This window comes from Haliotis rufescens, unplaced genomic scaffold (genome assembly GCF_023055435.1).
Source record: "Haliotis rufescens isolate VD_foot unplaced genomic scaffold, xgHalRufe1.0.p SCAF_21, whole genome shotgun sequence".
Lineage (NCBI taxonomy): Eukaryota > Metazoa > Mollusca > Gastropoda > Lepetellida > Haliotidae > Haliotis > Haliotis rufescens.
Window position 1 is genome coordinate 7525597 of NW_025963902.1, and position 21641 is coordinate 7547237.

The following is a 21641-nucleotide window of genomic DNA, read 5'->3' on the forward strand; positions in this document are numbered from 1 at the left end:
AGGGCGAGTTCATTATTTGCGTCGGGGGTTGGTAACCTGCTGGGTTACTACCAGAGGGCCAAAACTTCGCATGCCTTCAACGTCCTCAAGAGTCGATATTGGGGGGATGGTGAAGGAACAGTCGGTTGTCCTGGTAGTTGATTTGTGCTATAAACGCCCAGCACAACCCCATGCTCAAAACGGACCCGGGTGATATCGATTGCATTGCATGCTGAAGTGAGTAACCCTAGCAACACTTGCCATTGGTGAAGCATGCTTGGTTGGTGAAGAGCAAGTGACATAAGGCGTAAAATCTTTTAGCCATCTGTCCCTCGGTACTGATAGGAGATCCTGGTCTGTCTGGAACAGGCCTCCTATGAACTGGAGCCGATAAGATGGAGTTAAACTCTGACTTCGCCTCGTTGATTATAGTAGCCGTCTGGTAAATTCCTGATGGCGTACTAGCATCGGTTGGATAGGTATATGCAGGTAGGCATCCTGCAAGTTGAGACTAATCAAGGAATCGAACGCATTGATGCTGGTTCTGAGCAGTCTCAACGTGGTGAGGTGGTAATAAGGTGGATGCTTCAGATAACGTTCGCTGAACACAGAGAGATTGTGGATCATTCTCATCTTGTCTGAGGCCTTCATCTTGTCATCACCTCCCCTGGCTTGGTATTTACCATGACGGGATTGATAAGAACCCCGAGGTTGCCTCTGCTACGCCCTTTCCCATGAAGGGAATCCTGGTCTTGGCCTTCCTTGAGAGACGCGCGTCTAGTCTTATAATTGCCTGACCTGCCAGCCCGCAGGGATAGACTATGAGAGACGTGCTCTAGAGCTTTGAGCGCAGTCTCATCCCAAGCATCATTTGGAACTTTGGCGTGCTTGTCTGCGATCTGTTCATTAAACAGGGAAGTAGATGACCAAGGTTGATGTCGCAGCCTGTGCTTGAGCTCAGAGTCCCAGTTGGAAAGCGCTAAACAACCAAGTCTGCGTGTGACGGTAATCTCCGCCAGAGCGGTCTTAAGATGGTTTCTTTTGTGGTCAATCTGACGCTGTTGGAAATTCACCATAGTTTGGAAATGATGTAATCGGATAGGGTTATCCTCTGATAGATCCTGATCCACCGCACGCCTTGACGATGTTGGTGCTGACAGAGGTTTCAGTACACGCCTGATTTCACAAATCCGAGCCTGTCATCCTTTGAATGTTCTCATCCGAACTATGAGCTTGGTCTGCAACCACCACATGGATAGGAAAATCATCCTTCCTACCTTGGGTGGCTTTACTGATGGAGCAAGAGTAAGCTTGGAGAAGTCCTGGTCCAATGACCTAATCATGTCTGTCAACCTCGGATCCACCGGCAATGAGGTAGGATGTGACCATATGGTGTCCCTTTTATCAGCCCTGTTACCAGGGGAGGGCGCCACTGACAAGACGGTCTGCTACCCAATCGGGTACTTGCGCTAAGCCGAGATGCGTGATCCATTCCACAGAGGAATCGCCATCCTCGCCATTTGATAAGTCCGACAAGTCAGAGCAATGTTGACGCACTTCCCGAGACGGCGATCGGCTTCTGCTCCGGTGCGTAGTACCTCCTCTTACAGAAGGGTTTGATAAACTGCCTGGTGGTAAGGAGTCATGTGCTGATGTCCCCCTACGTGCTGATGTCCCCCTACGTGCTGGCGTACTAGCGCTGCCCAGCGATGTATGCACTGTACCAGAACGCCCATTAGATTGGTATACGTTGGCGCCGTATTGGCGCTAACACTTGTGCCATAGTTGTAGCTGACGCAAGCGTCTGGTACATAGGGGCTTGGGTGGAAGGGAGGTGCTGCACTCGGCACAGGTCTATGAGGTGCAATGCTCATTTGTGATGACTCGATCATGGCTAAAGCCTGCGCTACCCCCATCAAGGCGTCTTGAGATGTGCACGCCGACATTGCAGGAATTGTAGATCTGGATGTCCCAGGCACCTGAAAATTAGGAGCAGTTACGATGCTCACAATAGGATCCAGTATTGTTGATTTGTGCGGATGATGTACGTCGGCAGTCACAATGACGGGAGCCATATTAGCCACCGAAAATAACGGCAGCGTAGTAATGACAGAAGCATGTCCGTCACTAACCTCTAGTGATTGTGACATCTTTCTCGCCACTCCTTGCTTCAAAATACATTTGTGAGTAGCCTGTCTACAGATTGCAAAACTCGCTGGAGAGAGAGTTAAACAAACAATTCCATTTAGAGTTTGGAGAGCAAATCTGCGTGCATGCCAAACAACGTGGATGAGTATCTCAAAAGATTTTATCCACGACAATTAGTACAACTCACAAACATAAGTTGCGCAAAATAAAGAATTGTCGATAAAACGGAGTTGGAAGATTGCATACTATTCTTTTGGCAGATTTTTTATGAGTTGAAAGTGGATACATATTATTGATACATGCAAACTCAATGTAACGCCAAAGCTACTCGTATTTAAAAACACATGAATATGTTATACATACGTAGCTGAGAATTGTAAATAATTTAACTACCTTTGCAGGCAAACGATTGTAACAAATTCAAAATGGCAGGAAACAAGATGTGTGTGTGTTGGGGAAAAAAGACAAGTCTTTTTACACCTAAATAACCCACATAAAACTACACAACTTGGCGAAAGTAATACGAAAAGTGAGTGAGTGAGTGAGTATGGTTTTACGCTGCTTTTGGCAATATTCCAGCAATATCACGGCGGGGGACACCAGAAATGGGCTTCACACATTGTACCCATGTCGGGAATCGAACCCGGGTCTTCGGCATGACGAGCGAACGCTTTAACCACTAGGCTACCCGACCGCCCCCAATACAAAAAGAATATATCACCCATTACAGACAAAATCTAGAATTATATCCAAAGCAGAAGGTCTAAAATTAGCCAACTTGAAGAGCTCCGCTGAGAAACGTCCTGGCTGCAGCGTGACAGGCATCGATGTGAGGAAGGTTACTTGTCATCAAGGTCACATGACAGCAGCGATGGTCCATACAAAAAACAGGAGTGGGACTTTATTTCTTCACCCAAGACGATCACTGTGCGCAGTCTTTTTGTTGTCGTAAGGTAAGCAGTGAATGCATTAAGGAGTAATGCAGGATAAGTAAAAAATCCGAAAAGTAATTGAAATTACGAGCAAATATTCGAAGTAATGAGAACAAATTCTAAATTTTGAGTTTTTGAAAAAAAAATTAAAAACCCAAATAAATAATTGTAATTATGAGAAAATAATTGAAGTAACAAAAAAATATCTAACTTGGTGAGCCAATCAAATCCCACGGAATTGTTTTCAATTTTTCTGTAATGGGATGGTTTCTCCAAGAACAGTTTGACTGTACAGTATGAAACGCTCCAGTCACTCACCTGTCTTTGCTGACGTTCTGTGTACTAAACTCTACTTGTGGCCCTACTCCCCCGGATGAGTTCCCGTTGGGTGAGGTGCGACCAGAGTTGCTGGCTCCGTCTAGATGGTCCGGAGTATTGTCGTCCGGCGAGGTGGCGGAGTTGTCCATCTTCTCCATCTTACTCTTCAGGTAGTTGAAGGACCAGTTGTGACTGGACACTGAAACGTTGAAATCATTCCATATCATATCATTGTTTGTTTATTGTTGCTTAATGCACTCCCAACAATATTCAAGCAATATGTCGGAAGTCTGTAAATAATCAAGCCTGGACCAGACAATCCAGTGATTGACATCATGAGCATCGATTTACGCAATTGGAATACAATGACATGCATCAAGCAAGTCAGCGAACCTGACCATCTGATTCCGTTAGTTGCCTCTGATGACAAGCATGGGTTGCTGAAGACCAATTCTAGCCCGGTTCTTCTCGGGTCTCCCTACGATATCTGTAAGTGGTATGCGGAAGCTGTTGTGTCAATGAAGCCTGGGTTGACATGGATTTCAACTTCTTCTGACTTCAACAAGCTCCTCACAGCGATAGCCCGTTCGCGGAGCTCTCTATACTATCGCTGCGACCAGTCAAAACTGTGAATAGGTGGCCCCAACCATGCTTGGAGTTGAACTCGCAACCGAATGACCGTTATGTTGACAAACAAGTGACGACTGTCATGACGCCAAATACACTTACCGCTGCTAAATTACTTTATTCATTTGTCAATTTGAATTTCTGTTTCTTTAAAACTATCGTGTTATTGATATAGTAAGAATGTAAGGGAGAAGTTGGTTGATTTTCCGTTAGTCTGCAATCTCAAACCAATGTGATTATTAAAACAACAAAGTAAATTTATCTGGAAAACATGGTCAGTCGTAAACCTTTTCAAATTGAAATATGATGGCATTCCCAAAGACATAAACAAAAGTATCAACGTTACTACATTTGGGGTTAGAGGGCAAATTTCAAGATTATTGTAATGGCCGCGCCCACACTGGTGGCCGCGATGTTACCGAGAGTGTAACGAAGGTGTCACGCGCTGGGAAGGAGCTTGTGACTTCAAATTGCAAGAGCAAGAACTCTTAATCCATAAGCCAACTGTGTGGTCTTTAGGGGTGACTATTGGTCAGGAAATCACTATTGGTCAGGAAATCACTATTGAGATAACTATTGACATTGGAAATCACTATTGCGATAACTATTGATATTGCAAGCAACTATTGCGGTAAATATCGATAGTTTTCAGTGTATCATTTTAGATATTGTAAATACAATCAAAACTATCGATATTCCTAACTGAAATCGAAACTGATCTTACAATCGATTTATTGACTTCAAGTGCTTACCAATAGCAATATATCGATATTTTGATTTATCGTGACACCCCTAGTGGTCTTTGTGACATACTCTCAGGATTGGAGCAATAACCTTTTACACCTCTTTTATCAATATTTAAACAATATGATAGCGGAGGGCAACACACATGGACTAAACACATGGTACCCATTTGGGGTGACTATTGGTCTGGAAATCACTATTGCGATAACTATTGATATTGAAAGAAACTATTGCGATAACTACTGATATTGCAAGCAACTATTGCGATAAATATCGATAGTTTTCAGTGTATCATTTTAGATGGATTATAGAGTTGAATTAAACCTTGGAACTGAAGTTTCCTTTGAATGGGATAACCATAACAACAAATAGAAAGTAAAGTTTGAGATATGACTGATTTGTTTTTTCTTTACCCTAATAATTTAAGAAAAAGAAACTTCCACATTACCATGTGTAAATTACTACCACTCATGATGAAAAGAAAACAAATCTGAACAGCATTGCATGTATTTTATTGATATGGTAAATACAATTGAAACTATCGATATTCCTAACTGAAATCGATACTATTGATTGGAAACTGATCTAACAATTGATTTATTGACTTCAAGTGCTTACCAATAGCAATATATCGATATTTTGATTTATCATGACACCCCTAGTGGTCTTTGTTACATACTCTCGGGATTGGAGTGAGTTACCTTTTACGCCACTTTTAGCAATATTTAAACAATATGAGTGAGTGAGTATGGTTTTACGCCACTTTTAGCAGTATTCTGGCAATATCACGACGGGGGACACCAGAAATGGGCTTTACACATTGTACCCATGATGGGGATCGAACCCCGGTGTTCGGCGTGACGAGCGAACGTTTTAACCACTAGGCTACCCGACCGCCCCTTAAACAACATGATAGCAGAGGACACCACACATGGTACCTGTGGGGAATTGAACCCAGGGTCCCATCATGGGGAGAAAACACCTAAACAACCAGGCTACCCCTGAGAGTTGGAACCAATGGGTAAGTAACGAACCAGAAAAGTCAGTAATACTGTGTGGAGTGATCCATGCCGCAGACAATACATCTTCCTGAGGCAAGGCAATTAACTGTGAAAGTCTGGTTTCCACCCTTGCCGAACTAGGCTGGAATTTCTGGGCTCGATCGTAGTGCCACCAGTACTATTAAGAGTTATGTCCCTTCTATGCCTCTCCTTTTGACCAATCAGATTCCTACTCTCAAATTGCTTCAAACAAAATGGCGGCACCAAGTCAAGTCGATCTTATCGATAATCAAGACCTATATTGTCATAAAACGTGTCTTACACAGTGAAGTGCATCAAATCACGTGAGCACCTTGATTAAAACATGAAAAGATTTGGTAAATATCTGTTGATGCCAAGTTGGCGGTGCAAATGCTTTGCAAATCCTGCAATCGACCTAAATCTCCACGACAATTTACGAACCAGATGTCAATTTCGTTAAGCAATTTTGATTGGACCATGCGTAGACTTGTTAGTCCAGCCAAAACCTAACTCCAAAATACCAGCCTAGTGCAGACAATACAAAATCAGTGACAACGTTGAACGTAATAATGCAAAACAAGCCCCGCCCATTCTATTTTCATCCAACCAGGAAACAGTAGTCCATTAGGGGGCATGGCCTATTATGTTTCGGATTATGGAAACAAAATCATAAATAATTTCTTGGTTTAACAATCAAATGGCATTGATACTCTGCATTTGACAACACTACAGTCTACCCACTGGCTGTTAGGACAGTCAATCAGCACATTGATTACCTGTGTCTTTGGTACTCGAGATCCCCTTGATTGGCGCTGTCTTCCTCTTGTCCCCCTTCTCAGCCTCGGGTTTACTGTAACAGATGTATGGCCGTTACTCACCGGGTTGGGTGGGCGGGTGAGTGGTTGAGTGGTTGAGTGGTTGAGTGAGTGGTTGAGTGGTTGAGTGAGTGGTTGAGTGGTTGAGTGAGTGGTTGAGTGAGTGGTTTAGTGGTTGAGTGAGTTGTTGAGTGAGTTGTTGAGTGAGTGGTTGAGTGAGTGGTTGAGTGAGTGGTTTAGTAGTTCAGTGAGTGGTTGAGTGAGTGGTTTAGTGGCTGAATGAGTTGTTGAGTGAGTGATTGAGTGAGTGGTTGAGTGGTTGAGTGGTTGAGTGAGTGGTTGAGTGAGTGGTTTAGTGGTTGAGTGAGTTGTTGAGTGAGTTGTTGAGTGAGTGGTTGAGTGAGTGGTTGAGTGGTTGAGTGAGTGGTTGAGTGAGTGGTTGAGTGAGTGAGTGAGTGAGTGCGTGCGTGAGTGGTTGAGTGGGTGGATGGGTGAGTGGTTGAGTGAGTGAGTGGTTGAGTGAGTGAGTGAGTGAGTGAGTGAGTGAATGAGTGAGTGAGTGAGTGGTTGAGTGAGTGAGTGAGTGAGTGAGTGAGTGAGTGAGTGAGGTAGTGAGTGAGTGAGTGAGGGAGGGAGTGAGCGAAGTTGTTTGGGTATGGGAATGGGTGAGTGTCGGGGTGAGTGAGCGTATGGAGGGTTGGGTAAATGAGTCAGTTGGTGTGTGGTCGTGGTCGTGGTCGTGGTCGTGGGTTGAGGGGGGAGGGTAGTGCGTTGGGTTTAATACTGCTTTTAGCAGCATTTCATTTACATCACAACTTCATCTTAATAGAGAAGAAACGACAAAGTGGCACGTGGTGACATCTATTGCTACATCCATGACATCAATTAAAGGCCTTATGTTTGTACTAAAAAAATGAAAAAGAAATCCATGAATTCTCTAAAGAGGTGAGGTGAAATTGGGTTTAACATCGCGCCGAAGATTATTGCACTGATATAGCGACTGTGTGTGTGTGTGTGTGTGTGTGTGTGTGTGTGTGTGTGTGTGTGTGTGTGTGTGTGTGTGTGTGTGTGTGTGTGTGTGTGTGTGTGTGTGTGTGTGTGTGTGTGTGTGTGTGTGTGTGTGTGTGTGTGTGTGTGTGTGTGTGTGTGTGTACTAGTCCGGACTGATGCCGATTAATAGTGCTAGCCCACTGAGATACCATGACACAGTTTAACATGAATACCCCACTCAGACACAGTATACTGACTCCGAGCCGACCAGTCCTTGTTTTAGACCCTTAATGCCGAGCGCCAGGCAGGGTAACAACAAGTTCCATCTTTTAACGTCTTTTGGTATGACACGGCTGGGGATCAAACCCCGGACCTTCCACTCTCCGGGCGGACACTCTACCACTAGACCACGGAGGCGGTCTTGTCTAAGGAGAAGCAGGAGGTAATGGGGACCTATTCCTCCCCTCAAGGTGAAGACCATGACACTTGTGTGGCCTGTGATGTGATACTGGACATGGCTTCTCTACCTGGGTCGTGTGTTTGCGGCTCCAGTTCGGTCGAGGCAGAGAGACAGGTCAGGCAGGTTACTCTCTTCCAGGGTGAAGTCGGCCAGATTCAGCGACAGGGGCTCATCTGGGAAACACAAGAACTATCTCAACCACCTCCAACCATACAAAAAGCCTCAATCACCTCCCGGAATATGAACCATCGCAATCACCTCCCACAATAGGAACCACCTCCACCATATCCCACAATACATGTATTCAGTATTGGAATCATTGCCTCAGACTCATGTCCTATGTGTGTAGACATCACTGACAGTTGTCATCCCCCAAAGCAGAATATTCTAACAAGGTGTCCTCACACTTACATGGTCACCTCACACTTAAATTGTTAGCTGACACTTAAATAGTTACCTGACAATTAAATTGTTACCTCACATTTAAACAGTTATCTCACACTTAAAGTAGTTACCTCACACTTAAATTGTTATCTCACACTTAAATAGTTATCTCACATTTAAATTGTTACCTCACACTTAAGTAGTTACCTCACACTTAAATTGTTATCTCAAACTTAAATAGTTATCTCACACTTAAGTAGTTACCTCACACTTAAATTGTTACCTCACACTTAACTAGTTACCTCACACTTAAGTAGTTACCTCGCACTTAAATAGTTACCTCAAACTTAAATAGTTACCTGACACTTAAATAGTTACCTCACACTTAAATTGTTATCTCACACTTAAATAGTTATCTCACTCTTAAATTGTTATCTCACTCTTAAATAGTTATCTCACTCTTAAATAGTTACCTGACACTTAAATTATTACCTGACACTTAAATAGTTACCTCACACTTAAGTAGTTACCTTACACTTAATAGTTATCTCAAACTTTAATTGTTACCTGACACTTAAATAGTTACCTCACACTTAAGTCTTTATCTCACACTTAAATTGTTACCTCACACTTAAGTAGTTATCTCACACTTGAATTGTTACCTCACACTTAAATAGTTATCTCACACTTAAATTGTTACTACACACTTGAATAGTTATCTCACACTTAAATTGTTACCTCACACTTAAATTGTTACTACACACTTGAATAGTTACCTGACACTTAAATTGTTACCTCACACTTAAGTAGATACCTCACACTTAAGTAGCTACCTCACACTTAAATTGTTACCTCACACTTAAATAGTTATCTCACACTTAAATTGCTACCTCACACTTAAATTGCTACCTCACACTTAAATAGTTACCTCACACTTAAATTGCTACCTCACACGTAAATAGTTACCTCACACTTAAATAGCTACCTCACACTTAAATTGCTACCTCACACTTAAATAGTTACCTCACACTTAAATTGTTACCTCACACTTAAATTGCTACCTCACACTTAAATAGTTACCTCACACTTAAATTGTTACCTTACACTTAAATAGTTTCCTCCCACTTATAATGTTTCCCAACACTCTAGAAAAACATATTACTGTTTTATAAACTTGTATAGTAATACTCCATGTTTCTTGTACACAGGGATTCATCTTGGATTAAGTGCCCTAGACAGGTAATTTGATAAAAAAAAGTAATTATACTCATTATCTGTCATCAAAACACAAGGCACTTCTACAAAGCCATTATAATAATTATTACTATATAACAGGAATTGGTAAATTTCTAATTCCAATTTGGGAGTCTTTATGGACATTTGCTGCAAACCTGCCTTGGAGCAGGTCTAGATAAAGACCCGATATGTCAGCAAGAAATATGACAGCATCTAGTGACGCACCGTGGGTGACGGCAGGGGTGGTGAGATCTACGGCTGAACCCACGCGGGAGTCTTCCTTCTTCTCCTTCTTGTCAGAGACGCTGCTCCCACAGTCCGGCCGGGACACAGTCTTCTCGTCCAAGGAGTTCCGCAGTGGCTGCACAATAGCATTCAATGGGTTCTTGCTCTTCTTGGCTGAAGCACAATTGTGTGGACTGTGTTAGCTCAGAGTAGTGAGAAGGACACAGAAGGCCCAGTGGTCTAAGAAGCTACTATTTGCTGTACAGAGTTGCATCCCTTAGATGTACCCGATACCTGATCTGATCATATTTCCAGGTTTGTATCCCTGCTTTTGGGTTTCACCAAAGGGGTAAATGTCGAAGATCTGCATCACTTCAGACTTTCCTCCCACATTCTCACAGCTGACATAAATGAAATACTGTTCACAGCTGCATAAAACCAAACTCAATCACTCACTCACTCACTCACTCACTCCTGGCAATAAGCCATATTTAATCTATATCACACCAACCTGTGAATAAGCAAATCAGGACCAGACACATCAGATGCAGACAGTATTGGCAATGGCCCAGTCGTTCGTAGATATAGAGAATCTCACCCGAGTGTCTTTTGATGTCAAATATATCAACACGAGTCCGAGGCTTGCCGAGGATTTTTGCCACTTTTATCAACGAGTGTTGATATATTTGACATCAAAAGACACGAGGGTGACATTTTATTTATCATCAAACATCATTCTTCTAACTTTTTCAATTTGTAGACAGTAATTAGCAGTGTCTTCAGTGTAAAAACTACTGCTAACAGCTTCAGTAGCAGAGCCATCAGTAATGTCATTTGATTGTGACGTCATGGTAACCAATGACCTCACAATGGTCTGCAAAGCATTGTGATGTAATTTCATTGCAGAGATATCTACAGTGTAGATATCGCTTGATCTCATCCAAGCAATATCTCCTGTGGGAGCCAGTTTTGGAGGATAAATTATAAGCAACATCCCGTACTATGACTCATTATCAACCAAGTCACAGAGTGTGAACACCCAATCAAATTAGTTGTCTCTTACGACTATTCTATCTTCAAATCCCCACATGGGTAGAATTCATGACTACAACAAGTTAGTGAGTGAGTATGGTCTTACATTGCTTTTAGCAGTATTCCAGCAATATCATGGCGGGGGACACAAGAAATGGGTTTCACACATTGTACCCATGTGGGGAGTCAAACCCGGGTCTACGGCGTGATAAGCGAACACTTTAAACGCTAGGCTACCCCACTACCACTTCAAATACATCACAGAAAATACAATCATGGTTGCATCTGGAGATTGAAACTCTTGCTAATTCTATCAAACAAATACAATGATTTTTTTAACAAGAATGAAACTGATTCTAACGGACTAGTTGAAGCATTCATGCAGTATGCTTCAACACAGGGACAACCACCTGTGGAATAATGCTTCATAATTGTTTACACCCGCTCAGAATAATTTAGACACTGACATTCTAAAAGCGTTCGGGATAAGGGCTGAACAATCTGATTTATTCATCCTGTGTAACAAGCACCAACCTGATCTGTATTTCTTGGCTTCTGTTTCACTGGTGACAGCGGAGTTGGCGACGGCCATGGTGGTGGCGGCGAGCTCGGAGAACCGGGCGTGGATGTGCTCCAGCATGTCGTCCGTGGTGGGGGTGGAGTCCCTCAGCAAGGGCTGCTTGTCCTTACGGCTGCCCTTGTTCTTGTTCTCATCCTTGGCCAGATTGGTCAGGTTCCACTCGGCCTGGATTCCCTCCAGGAGGCTCTGCACTGACCGGGGGCTGTCTGCTAGTCCATCTGTCCGGAGGGAGGGAGTGAGTCAATTTGTTGAGAGCTAGGCCTTAATATCATTCCAGACATATCGAGACATATAATTCTATTAAATGTCCTTAAGATTCTTTTAAAAATTGGTCATGATATTGCATTAGCAGCAAGCCAAAAGAGTTGGGCTTAATGCTGCTTTGAACAGTATTCCAGTTGCGTGTTGGCTTACTGTGGGAGGAAAGCCCGAAGTGTTACAGGTCTTAGACATTTACTACTTTGGTGTAACCCATGAGCACGGGTATGGTGCTGACAAACCTAGAAACATAATCGGGGTAAACCGGGATTCAAACCCATGATCATCGGTTTCTGGCACGCCTAAAGGATGCAACAGCGCAGCCAATTGCAGCGCCTTAGACGCCTAGGCCACCCCTGTTCATTATGAAATGTGCACTAAACAATGTTCCAGCCATATGAGGTGTGAGGTGAGGTGAAATTGGGTTTAACGTCGCGTCCAAGATTATTGCACTTATATAGCGACGTGCATGCACGTGTATGTGTGTGTGTGGCTGCTTGTACTAGGACTGATGCCGATTTATAGTGCTAGCTCACTGAGATACCATGCCGCAGTTTAACATGAATACCCCACTCAGACACAGTATACTGACTCCGAGCCGACCAGTCCTTGTTTTAGCCCCTTAATGCCGAGCGCCAGACAGGGTAACAACAAGTACAATCTTTTAACGTCTTTTTGTATGACACGGCCCGGGATCGAACCCTGGACCTTCCGCTCTCCGGGCGGATGCTCTACCACAAGACCACGGAGGCGGTCCTCCAGCCATATGATGATGGCTTGTAAATAATAAAGTCTGGATCAGACAAACCAGTGCTTTTGATACCATGAGAAACGATCCATTCCATTGACGTATAATGAAATGCAATTGCCAGATTTATAGTGCTACCCCACTGAGATACCATGCCACAATTTAACATGGATACTCCACTCAAACACAGTATACTGATTCCGAGCTGACCAGTCCTTGTTTTAGCCCCTTAATGCCAAGCGACAGACAGGGTAACAACAAGTACCATCTTTTAAAGCAGGGTTAGAACTTAACGTTAGCCCGCTAGCCTGGGGCTAGTACAAATTCCCGCAGGCAAGTACAAATGTCCACATTTCCCCATTGTCTTAACATTACAAAGGCATTTTATCTTTACCCCGCCCAGAAAAGCTTTTGAGTTCAGTTCTAACCCTGAAAAGTCTTTTGTACGGTGCTGCAAGATATTGAACCACCAACTCTCCACTCCCCGGGCAGACACTCTATCCACTGGGCCATGGAGGCGGTCATGTTAACAGTGAGAAATGTCAGGTGACTGATGTAACATTGGTTTGTTGGTTTAACGCCGCACTCAGCAATATTCAAGCTATATGACGGGGGTCTGTAAATAACCAGACAATCTAGTGATTGATATCATGAGCATCGATCCACGCAATTGGGATTTGATGAAATGCATCAACCAAGTCAGCAAGCCTGACCACCCGATCCCGTTAGTCGCCTCTTACGACAAGCATAGTAGTCTTTTACGGCAAGCATGGGTTGCTGAAGACATATTCCACCCCGGATCTTCGTGGGTGACTGATGTAACAAGTCTCACCTGAACTCCCTGATGCAGACATGGAGGACAGGCCCCATCTGTCCAAGTCTGTTGTGTGGCTTTCTAAAAACTGTAGTAATACTGCTTCATCATCTTGTTTCCTGGAATCAGAGGGAAGAGGCATCCTTCAGAGAAACCTGGCTATGCACACACCATAGACCAAGGGGAGACGGTTGAAGATGAGTTGTCTCCCTTTGATCTCATGATTAAAGTCACAGAGGTGAGGGTTAATGTTGACCATTGGTAACTCTGCACCACACATAGTATCAAGGGTATCTACAGTTTACATTGCTATGGATAGTACACACACTGGCTTTTTCTTCAGCTTGTATCTAACTTGGTGGAAAAAGCTAGTCATATTGGTCATTGTGGACGGGGAGTTGGGGGTAGGGGGCTGGGGAAAGATTGGTCTCAGGAATTAAAAATATGTCATTGTGGATTGGGAGTTGGGTGTGGGGGTGGGAAAAGATTGGTCTCAGGAATTAGATATTGATCATTGTGGATTGGGAGTTGGGAATGAGGGGTGGGGGGTGGGAGGTGGGGAAAGATTGGTCTCAGGAATTAAATATTGATCATTGTGGATTGGGAGTTGGGAATGAGGGGTGGGGGGTGGGAGGTGGGGAAAGATTGGTCTCAGGAATTAAATATTGGTCATTGTGGATTGGGAGTTGTGGATTGGGAGTTGGGAATTGGGGGTGGAGGGTGGGAAGTGGGGAAAGATTGGTCTCAGGAATTAAATATTGGTCATTGTGGATTGAGAGTTGGGAATGAGGGGTGGGGGGTGGGGAAAGATTGGTCTCAGGAATTAAATATTGATCACTGTGGATTGGGAGTTGTGGATCGGGGTTGTGGGGTGTGGGGTGTAGGTGGGATTGGTCTCTCAGGAATTAATCATATCTTGCTGACCCCCACCCAAACCAATACATGTAACAGATTTTCCTCCTCCTCCCCACCCCCCATCCCTCTACCCCTTTTTGAAACCAGCATGGAGAGTCATCCAACCCATCAATCAACGCTTGACAAACCAATCAGACTTTGCACACGACTATAAGTACGATAGGTCTTTAAACATACACATGAGGTGCAGAAGATTGACTGTTTGTTTTGCTATGTTTGCTTGCACTTAGACAGAAACAAAAGTCAAATACTGTTTAACACAGTACACAAATCACTTCAGCATCCTATTGTTACTCACTTGTCCGGTCCAGACAGGTTGTTTGTACACTTGAGGACAGCGGCGGAGGCGCCGAGGCGGTCAAGGTCATTCTCCTCCCAGATTTCAACATCATTGTCAACAGACCTGTCAAGACACACACAATGTCACGGTTTCTCAACATCATTGTCACGGTTTCTCAACATCATTGTCACAGAACTGTGAAGATACACACAATGTCACGGTTTCTCAACATCATTGTCACAGAACTGTGAAGATACACACAATGTCACGGTTTCTCAACATCATTGTATACAGACCTGTCAAGACACACACAATATCAGTTTCTCAACATCATTGTCAACAGACCTGTCAAGACACACACTATGTCACAGTTTCTCAACATCATTGTCAACAGACCTGTCAAGACACACACAATGTCACGGTTTCTCAACATCATTGTCAACAGACCTGTCAAGACACACACAATATCAGTTTCTCAACATCATTGTCAACAGACCTGTCAAGACACACACAATGTCACGGTTTCTCAACATCATTGTCAACAGACCTGTCAAGACACACACAATGTCACCATGGTCACGGTTTCTCAACATCATTGTCAACAGACCTGTCAAGACACACACAATGTCACAGTTTCTCAACATCATTGTCAACAGACCTGTCAAGACACACACTATGTCACAGTTTCTCAACATCATTGTCAACAGACCTGTCAAGACACACACAATGTCACAGTTTCTCAACATCATTGTCAACAGACCTGTCAAGACACACACAATGTCACAGTTTCTCAACATCATTGTCAACAGACCTTTCAAGACACACACAATGTCACGGTTTTTCAACATCATTGTCAACAGACCTGTCAAGACACACACAATATCAGTTTCTCAGGTCTAAACATCACTGTTATTGTTTCATTAATGACTTGGCAACGTTTTGTTTGTTTGTTTGTTTGTTTGTTGTTTAACACTTCACTCAGCAATATTCCAGCTATATGACAGAGTCTTGACCAGACAATCTAGTGATTGATATCATGAGCATCAATCCACGCAATTGGGATACGATTACAATGATCCAAATAAGTAAGCCAGCTTTGATACTCACATGGTTTCCTCGTCGATGTCGTTCTCATCGTTGCTGTTGTCAACAGCTATCTCCTGGCCCCCGTCAGCCTCACTTTCTTCGTGGATGTCATCCAGATCATCAATATCACCTTCACTCAGTCCCTGGAGAAAATATTAGTCACATCAATATTACCTTCAGAGCTGATAATATGCACAGGGGTAGATTTAACAACAAACTTGTACGTAGCCGGCAGGGCTTGCTCCTTTCAAAAGCTACTGGCCCTGCTCCAAACTAACTGGCCCAAAACTAAATATTGACCAGGGGGTCTCCAAAAACTTTAGAACTCCTCACCCCTAAAACATCATTTCTTGCACTCTGAGATGAAATCTTGGCTTCCATTTGCCTCATTTTGTGGCGATTTTATGAGCAAAAAAAGATGTCGTAAAGGACATTACAAAATGGCCATTGGTTGTGTCATTCTACCGAGATGATCTTTGAGTTAACCATTCACACAACCTCATCCGACTAGCCAGATGGGCCATCTACCTTGTGTTTCAGCAAGCCTTTCATAATTTTAACTGACCATGGACCAACGGGCCAGCAGTTAAATCAACCCCTGTATGCACAAATGAAATCAGTTGAGAAATGGGGCTTAACGTCACATTCAAGACTAAATAACGATGTCCCTGCACCTGTGTGTCTGGCTGCTTGTACTTGTCTAGACTAATACCAGTCTTATACAGTTAGACCTGCTTCAGCAGTTTAACATAGACACCCTACTCAGATTCAGTATACTGACGCCGAGCTTCCCAGTATAAGCTATATCCCCTCAATGCTAAGCACCATCGAGGCAGCTTGTAATAGAACAAATTATTTGACAATAAATGCTGATTTTACGCCAGTAAGCAATATTCCAGCCCTAGTGGCAGTGCATATGTTCTTGTATATGTGTATACTTTCTTTCTGATGCGAGAGCAAAAGTATCGAGCTGTCTATTCTGTGGCTGTTTTGAACTGTATATAAAAAAGGGTCTGATGTTTAAGCTATAGAATTAGTGTCCCGCTTCCCTCTCCCCCTCCTCCAAGTAATACTATTTGGAGACACACATGCTGTTACCTCATTAGACTCTGTGGAGTCTGTGTCGGACTCCTCCTCGTGTTCCAGGTCGGTCTGCTCCACATCCATCTCCGCGGTGGGGCGGGGGTGTCGTGGCTTGGGGTGGAGCACCGGGTGGTGGGGGAGGGGACTGTCAGACTGGGAGATCATCAGGGGAGACTCTACAAACAGAACAGGCACAGTTCAACTTCAACTTTACCACTTTCAGTTACGTAAACAAACTGACAATAAACTGAACAAATTCATAGTGTGTGAGTGAGTGAGGTTTTACAATGCTTCAAGCATTATTCCAATCACATCATGGTTTCAGACATCAAGAACGGGCTTCTAATTTGATTTGATTTGAGAAGCCAACACTTTATCCACTAGGCTATCCACTGCTCCTTATCTTAATATACATAAGTATGTTTGTTTGTTTGTTTGTTGTTTAACGTCAAAGTCAGCGAGCCTGACCACCCAATCCTGTAATCACCTATTACGACAAGCATGGGTTGCTGAAGACCTAATCTAAACCAGACTGCACAGTGGTGTTTACAAGTAATCTTGGATTCCATGATTAACGTCTTGTTAAATGTCTTGTTTTATTTGAATGTATGCTTTTTACACTGCAGTGTAGCAATATTCCAGATATATTGCAACTGCTGTAGATAACAGAGTTGATGACACACAATCAACTGAGTCCCACATTCCACAGTGCCCTCACTTCAGACAGCAGGAATCCTGAGATCTATGTGTCCCTGGAATCCTGAGATCTATGTGTCCCTGGAATCCTGAGATCAATGTGTCCCTGGAATCCTGAGATCTATGTGTCCCTGGAATCCTGAGATCTATGTGTCCCTGGAATCCTGAGATCTATGTGACCTTGGAATCCTGAGATCTATGTGTCACAGGAATCCTGTGATCTATGTGTCCCTGGAATCCTGAGATCTATGTGTCACAGGAATCCTGAGATCTATGTGTCCCTGGAATCCTGAGATCTAATCCTGAGATCTATGTGTCGCAGGAATCCTGAGATCTTTGTGTCACTGGAATCCTGAGATCTATGTGTCCCTGGAATCCTGAGATCTATGTGTCCCTGGAATCCTGAGATCTATCTGTCCCTGGAATCCTGAGATCTATGTGTCACAGGAATCCTGAGATCTATGTGTCACTGGAATCCTGAGATCGAATCCTGAGATCTATGTGTCGCAGGAATCCTGAGATCTTTGTGTCACTGGAATCCTGAGATCTATGTGTCCCTGGAATCCTGAGATCTATCTGTCCCTGGAATCCTGAGATCTATGTGTCACAGGAATCCTGAGATCTATGTGTCACTGGAATCCTGAGATCTAATCCTGAGATCTATGTGTCGCAGGAATCCTGAGATCTTTGTGTCACTGGAATCCTGAGATCTATGTGTCCCTGGAATCCTGAGATCTATCTGTCCCTGGAATCCTGAGATCTATGTGTCACAGGAATCCTGAGATCTATGTGTTGCAGGAATCCTGTGATCTATGTGTCCCTGGAATCCTGTGATCTATGTGTCACAGGAATCCTGAGATATATCTGTCCTTGGAATCCTTTAGTGTTGTGTGTTTTATCAAAGTATTACGGCATGTTTAATCAGCCTTAACAAATAGACCGTACCTGCATTGCCAGTTTTCTTCCCAGTGGAGTTTCTCGACATTTCCAACAGGAGTCGCTGAAAAAAGGGGCCCATATCTTTGGTTGAGGACATGACAGTAGTCTGAATATTGACAAAGTACTTCAGTGCAACATTAGCATTGGATTTGATCAAATTCAAAAATATTAACCAAATATCAAGGACACATGCAAACAGGGGCATTTACACAGGTTGAGATTTAACGCAATTTTGTCAATAGGTATATTAAATACAATCTGAAGATACTCTTTTATTCAAAAGAAGAAGGATTTTTCAAGAAAATGTGGAATGTTCCGCACAAACTGAAAGTTCTTGAGGACTGTAACAAAACTCTCCAGCCTTCCAACCCTTCCCCAGAAAATCAAATGGTCGTCCTTAAGGCTAAAAAAAAATAATAGTCTTGGTTCTCAGGCACAGCCCACGTCATCATTAAGAATGTTGCATGTTTAATTTTTATTTCCTTTATAAAAAAACTGTCTGAGAACCAATTCTTTTATTTGTTTAAGCCTGAGAGTGGACGGCACTGAGACATGCGTGTACCTCCTTGAGGTCGTTGATCTGCTGTATGTACTGGGACCCGGCCACCTCCAGCTGACTGATGTACCTGGGGAGGGGGAGAGGGAGTTCTGTAGTACACTTCACAAAACACCACATTGTTTCAATAGAAGAAGTGATATTATGAACATTCTGGAATAGTTAGTGACCTGAGAAAACAGAAGACATCAATGCCAGAAAATAACCAGTCTTGAACCAGGCTGCAGAGGTAAACTTGCTTAACAATGTAACATAACAATATGAATATTTCCACTTTTCTATTTTTTTATTACGTGTTTGAATCGTTATCTACAATCACGAACGTTGATACTACCTAATTTCGTTTATCCCAAATACTTGTTAATCCGACATAAACATATGCAACAAACAATGTCGAATTAACGGGACTTGACTGTTTGTTTAACTCTATACACTTACTCAGTATTGAACTGACGAATGAGTGAGTGAGTTTTGTTTAACGCCGCTTTTAACAGTATTCCAGTTATATTGCTGCGTGTCAGCTTAATGTGGGAGGAAAGCCTGAAGTGATGCAGGTCTCAGACGTTTACCACTTCGGTGAAACCCACGAGCACGGGTATGGTGCTGACAAACCTAGAAACATAATCGGGTCGAACCGGGATTCGAACCCACAATCATAGGTTTCTGGCGTGCCCAAGGGAGGCAACTCTGCACAGCGAATCACGGCGACTGGGCCACCCGTGCCCCCTTGAACTGACGAAGGGGGAAAGTTACCCTGTTACATTTGTAACAAACAATGAAGAAGTTGATCCATACAATCCTATTCCTACAGAGGGTGTCCACATACCACTGCTGGTCTCTGCTCTTCTGGTAGAAGGTCGGAGGTCGGACCTGGAAGCGGAGGATGAGAGTGTCGTTCTCCGTGTCGAGGTAACCCTCACTGGCCAGCAGGTCAAGACGGAAGAATCGGTTGTAGCCCCAGCACTCTCCAACTTCAAAGTCAGAAGCAAACTCTCGTACAATGTTCTTGCTGGAGTCTCGAGAGGCCTGGTGCACCATCTCCACTCTGTACTCGTATCTGTCATCATAGATCAAGGTGACCTCACAATATGCACCACAACGACAAAACAGAACACCAATGCCTCCGAATACCTTAGTAAGAAAGTTATATGAGGTGCTAGAATGCTAACCGTCACATTACCATCCTACTGGGTACCAATTCATTGGGGAATATTTCGAACAAAAGTCACTTGCCAAAGGAGACACATTTAGTTACCAGGGATGAGAATGGATATTTTCCTTTTCAGCTGAAACTTCTTTTCAATGGAGCGTGGTCCATAATATGAGTTTATGAGGGGTCAGGGGTCAATTTAAAAAATTTGTGGCCACTAAAATTCGGGGAAAATCGCGGTCCACAGAAGATTCTCACCCCTGAGTAACACAAAAAGCTCCTCAAAACGATGCAAAGAACTATGTTTGGGCTAGTAGTGTCAAAGTTTTTGGCACAGGCTGCGTCGATTTGATGACTTCACTTCCAGGTTGTATTCGACTTCAGGAATTCAGCCAACAAAAAGAACCTATTTCTGAATATTATTTATACAACAGCAATCATGGAGAAGTTAAGGTAGCCGTAAAACCAACGAGCGGGTGAATGCCTGTCTGTACACTCACTTGGATGTTTCCGGGAGGCCAGCAGACAGCTCCAGAAAGACAGACAGGTAGTTCCCTCTCACCACACCATTTCCATCCTGCACAAACACAAAGACAGAGATACTATACAGCTTCTATTCCACTACAGGGTGCTTATCCCCAGGTACTGCATACAACATACATACATGTACATACATACAAGGCTGAGCAACTCACTGGCAAGGCTTGTTTGTTGTGAGTTCATGAGATATTCAGCTTTTCTACTGGGTGAGAGGTTGGTCACATGATCACTTAGATATGCCCATATATTTTATGCTTGTCGTAAGAGTCAACTAACGGGATCGGGTGGTCAGACTCGCAGACTTGGTTGATGCATGTCATCATATCCCAATTGCATAGATCGATGCTCATGATGTCAATCACTGGATTGTCTGGTCCAGACTTGATTATGTAAGTTTCAGATGTTCACCACTTCGAATTCCATGAGCATGATGCTGACAGACCAAGAATCATAGCCAGGACAAATCTAGTGATTAAACCCATGACCATAGCATATTGCAAGCTCCACATTTGGCCTTCACTCTATGAAGGTCCATGTAATTCTTAAATATTTCCATGCCTGCCGTAAAAGGCTACTGTGCTTGTCGTAATAGGCGCCTAACGGGATCGGGTGGTCAGGCTCACTGATTTGGTTGATGCATGTTATCAATCCCAATAGCTTGGATCGATGCTCATGATGTCAATCACTGGATTGTCTGGTCCAGGCTCGATTATTTACAGACCGCCGTCATAAAGCTGGAATATTGCTGAGTGTGGCGTTAAACAACAAACCAACCAACCAATTTAAATATTTCCCCATTAACAAATGTTTATATGCACGTGGATGGAATCGGTTTTGAGACAACAACCTACCGGATAGACCTTGAGCCTCCAGCTGAGCCCCGACACATTGAGAGGGGGGCTGTAGAAGGGGTCAGCTCGCTGTCGCAACACGCTGAAGTTCTTCATGGCAAATGTGCTGGTGTCGTACTGGGGGACAATCTCACTGAAACAGGAATGAGGAGGTGAGGTGAGGTGAAATGGGTTTAATGTCGCGTCCAAGATTATTGCACTGATATAGCGATGTGTATGCACGTGTATATGTG

General features: G+C 43.5%; 1 protein-coding gene across 2 annotated transcripts in view; it reads right to left on the minus strand.

The window, feature by feature from the left end:
* Nucleotides 1-21641, minus strand: part of LOC124111461 (E3 ubiquitin-protein ligase TRIM37-like) — a 67402-nt gene that overhangs the window by 4148 nt on the left and 41613 nt on the right. The window contains exons 9-22 of one of the 2 annotated variants that reach the window (XM_048401197.1): nucleotides 21409-21541; nucleotides 20518-20594; nucleotides 19694-19924; nucleotides 18874-18937; nucleotides 18318-18372; nucleotides 16692-16852; nucleotides 15615-15736; nucleotides 14526-14630; nucleotides 13331-13431; nucleotides 11447-11710; nucleotides 9881-10054; nucleotides 8103-8208; nucleotides 6547-6620; nucleotides 3378-3576 (exon numbers count right to left, since the gene is read on the minus strand). In XM_048401197.1, the coding sequence (XP_048257154.1) occupies nucleotides 3378-3576; nucleotides 6547-6620; nucleotides 8103-8208; nucleotides 9881-10054; nucleotides 11447-11710; nucleotides 13331-13431; nucleotides 14526-14630; nucleotides 15615-15736; nucleotides 16692-16852; nucleotides 18318-18372; nucleotides 18874-18937; nucleotides 19694-19924; nucleotides 20518-20594; nucleotides 21409-21541 (1866 nt within the window). Of the gene's footprint in view, nucleotides 1-3377; nucleotides 3577-6546; nucleotides 6621-8102; nucleotides 8209-9880; nucleotides 10055-11446; nucleotides 11711-13330; nucleotides 13432-14525; nucleotides 14631-15614; nucleotides 15737-16691; nucleotides 16853-18317; nucleotides 18418-18873; nucleotides 18938-19693; nucleotides 19925-20517; nucleotides 20595-21408; nucleotides 21542-21641 lie in introns of both variants that reach the window. The other variant, XM_048401196.1, reaches the window with a different exon arrangement.